The sequence below is a fragment of the Microdochium trichocladiopsis genome (genome assembly GCF_020744255.1).
Source record: "Microdochium trichocladiopsis strain MPI-CAGE-CH-0230 chromosome Unknown B0I36scaffold_3, whole genome shotgun sequence".
NCBI lineage: Eukaryota > Fungi > Ascomycota > Sordariomycetes > Xylariales > Microdochiaceae > Microdochium > Microdochium trichocladiopsis.
This window is the reverse complement of record NW_025763546.1, coordinates 1-3253: the sequence shown is the minus strand read 5'-3', so window position 1 is coordinate 3253 and position 3253 is coordinate 1. Positions and strand designations below refer to the sequence as shown.

The window sequence follows — 3253 nt, the reverse complement described above, 5'->3', positions numbered from 1 at the left end:
TGAACGGAGGATACGGATAAGATGCTGAGGCTTCAAATGAGCGCTCAGTATTTCCTAGGCTGATCTTTGCGACAATCCGACACCAACATTGGCCCATTCTAGGGAAGGACATTAAGGGCGAACGGGCCACAGGCTGTACCGCTCCCGCGGCGGGGGCGGCGGGGGCGGCAGATTATCACTATGTTGCAGGATGTGGCGTATTCTGCTCCAAGTGTTGAATCCATGCATCCAGGCAAGCCAGGATCCCCTTTACTCGTTGCAGGCAGGACCTAGCCTAAAGATTGTGTCGGACGCAGCCGCTTCCTTACCACACTATTCACCGTCCTGTCCCCATTACTGGTGACCGGGCACGATTTTTGGTTCGCCACGCCCCCGAGCGTTGTGCAATAAAACACAATTTCTCTGTCGCGCATCGCAACCCCCAAATCGGTCAAAGGGAAACGGCGCGACATTGATTTCCAACAACAATGGCGCTCCTCGACCTCCACGAAGAAATCCTTGACACCATTGTCGCATACATTTCGGTGAGAGACAGAGTTGCTTTGCTCTCCGCCTGCCGAAAGTACTGTCAATCGTTCGAGCCAACTCATTATTGGCAGGATGCCCATGGCGAGAAACCATGTGCACTCCTTTGGGCCTCGGAAAATGGAAAGGTTCATACTACAATGAAAGCCGTCGCAGCCATCAAAGGCGCTCCCATCCCCCGCGGGATCGACGGTCGCAGGCCACTGTCGATGGCGGCGAAAGCAGGCCACGAGTCGGTGGTGGAGCTGCTCCTTGAGGCTGAAAGAGCAGATCCAAACGAAAGGGATGACCACGGCCAAACCCCTTTGTCGTTATCCTCCTTTATGGGACACGAAGGTGTTGTGAAGTTGCTGCTTTCGGCAAACGGAATCAATCCCGACCCCACCAATAATTATGGCCGGTCGGCGCTCTCCCTGGCTGCTGAGGCCGGCCGATTGGCGGTGGTAGAACTTTTGCTCGGCATCGAGGGGGTTGATGTGGACTCTAAAGACGATGACGGGCAGACGCCCTTTTGGTTTGCCATCGGCAAGGGACACGAGGGGGTCGTCAATCTCCTCACTGGGACAGCAAGGGTCGACGCCGGTGTGAAGGATAACGAGGGCGATACACCGCTCTCGTGGGCCGCCTGGAAAGGCAACCAGGCCATGGTAAAGCTCCTTCTGGCTACAGAAGGGGTCAATCCCAGTTCCAAGAACAAAGCTGGCCAGACTGCCCTCTCTCTCGCAGCCATGAGGGGGAATGAGGCGGTTGTGGAGCTCCTCCTCGCCACAGAGGGTGTGGACCCGGACTCAAAGGATAACTTCGGCTCTACACCGCTTATTTTTGCGATTAAGGGGGGGCATGAGGCCGTGGTGAGACTCTTGCTCCAGACAGGGCGCGTTGACGTCACCCATATGGATGATGGAGCCCAGACCCCGATGGCGGAAGCCGTGTGGAATCGTCATGCAGGCATCGTTCAGCTTCTAAACAGCTGGTTCGATATGCATGCAGTTAGAGATGGTTGGGATGAATGACTTGTTGTCTCGTAACGGTCGATCTCAAAGCTATGGAAATTGTTTCATGTCCATAGACCTGGTGCGTATACGTCTGGAGCAGCGCTCCTAATAGTGCAAATAGTGCGTTTGGAAGTCGCAAACTGCTCAATTAGTGCGTGTGACTCTGCTACACTGAACTACCAGTTCGTTTGACTTGGCCACACTAAACTGACAGTGTCCCTGGGATGCACAAACTGCACTATTGGTTTGCTCGTCCCAGCGGCAACCAAACTAATAGTACAAACTGTAGTATACTATTAGTGTGGACACAATATCCCGACTTGCGGCTGGCCCGCCCTTACTTCTAAGCTTTCTAACCCTTTCCTGAATGCTAACCATTGGAGAAAGTACCAGTGATTGCTGGATTGACATAACGACACTAGAATCCTTAGTTAGAGAATCTTGGAGCTTATGAAGCAAAAAAAAAAAACCTACCTCCAATGGGACTATCAGAACGCTCCTGTCCCAGGACCGTAGGCATTCCACGAGATTTAATGTTTCGATATTCATAGATCCTCGAAGGTCGGTTACCGAAAGTTCAGCCTTGGAGAAAAGTCGCTCTGTCTCTGTAGACATAGGTGCAATCGATAGTATGTCAATGGCTATCAAAGATAAGTTAGGGAACCGTCGTCGCTGTTCTGGCTCCAACCACCGTTTTAACGGATCAGATACCATTACCATAGGCTCACGGCAGTACCCTTCGTACTCGTCATCATCCATGTTGAAAATCGTAGCCTTTTGTTCTTTCATCCACATTTTGTCACCCATTTAGTCGCCTGGTAGTTGGCTCCTGTGCTGAGCCTGGTCGCAGAGCTGGCAAGGAGGTGGTTGATTTGTATGATTCCCTCCACAGCTGCCCCACCCGAGCTTTAGCTCTCTCAATGCATTCCGGCTTGTCCTCCCAAGTCTTCTCCATGTATGCCCACTTGAGGGAAGGATTCAATACCGTCGCTGCTGAATAGACTGGCGAATCTTCCGTCAATTCATAGAAGTCGGCCAGTTTTGCCCACGCTGTCTCCATCATTGTAGCCAAGTGAGTGTTAGTGGTGGCCTTCTTAGACGCCTCAATATGCTGCAAGAGATAGTCCATGGCAGGCAGAACGTCAGAGATGGAATTTTCCATGCCTTCGTTGGCGATTGTAGCGTCGTAAAATGGCTCGAGAAATTTGTGAATCTCCGCCAATGTTACCCAGTCCGAAGGAGAAAGAGTATCGTCTTGCAGAGCCGGCTCCTGAGCACAAAATATCGTGATGGCTTGCCGGACTTTAGGCCCGAGCATACTTGGGCATTGTAGAGTGAGCTCTACCCACTCTACCCGGGTAGAGTAGAGGAGACACCTACTCTACTCTTACACATCACGATATCGCCTCGCCTGCGTACATGACCAATGTCGAGCGATTCCGGCAGGGAGCGGCGGACCCCGAAGATCTCTTCGACGGACTCCGCCTCAAGAGCGGCCCCGCTACCTAGCGCAATAGTGGAGCACGCACCCCCCTCATCAAACAACCGATCCTCCTCTCGATGGGGTGGATCGCCCAAGGCGCGTTTGGGGTGGTAAGTCGCCACTGGAACGTCAGTACTGGGGAGGAATATGCCTGTAAACGGCCGTATAACAGGAAAGATTGGGAGAAGGAAATTGATATTATGAAAAAGGTTTCAGATGTAGGCAAAGACCTAACCATTATTGCCGGCGG

At 52.4% G+C, this 3253-nt stretch overlaps 1 protein-coding gene across 1 annotated transcript; it reads left to right on the top strand.

Moving 5' to 3' along the window:
- Nucleotides 1–318: 318 nt before the first annotated feature.
- On the top strand, nt 319–1916 carry B0I36DRAFT_420853 (ankyrin repeat-containing domain protein; the record flags this gene model as incomplete). Its single annotated transcript, XM_046162171.1, is given in 5 exon segments — nt 319–761; nt 771–968; nt 993–1271; nt 1281–1376; nt 1821–1916. Coding segments are annotated over 5 exon segments (963 nt in total). The 5' UTR covers nt 319–467.
- Nucleotides 1917–3253: the final 1337 nt, after the last annotated feature.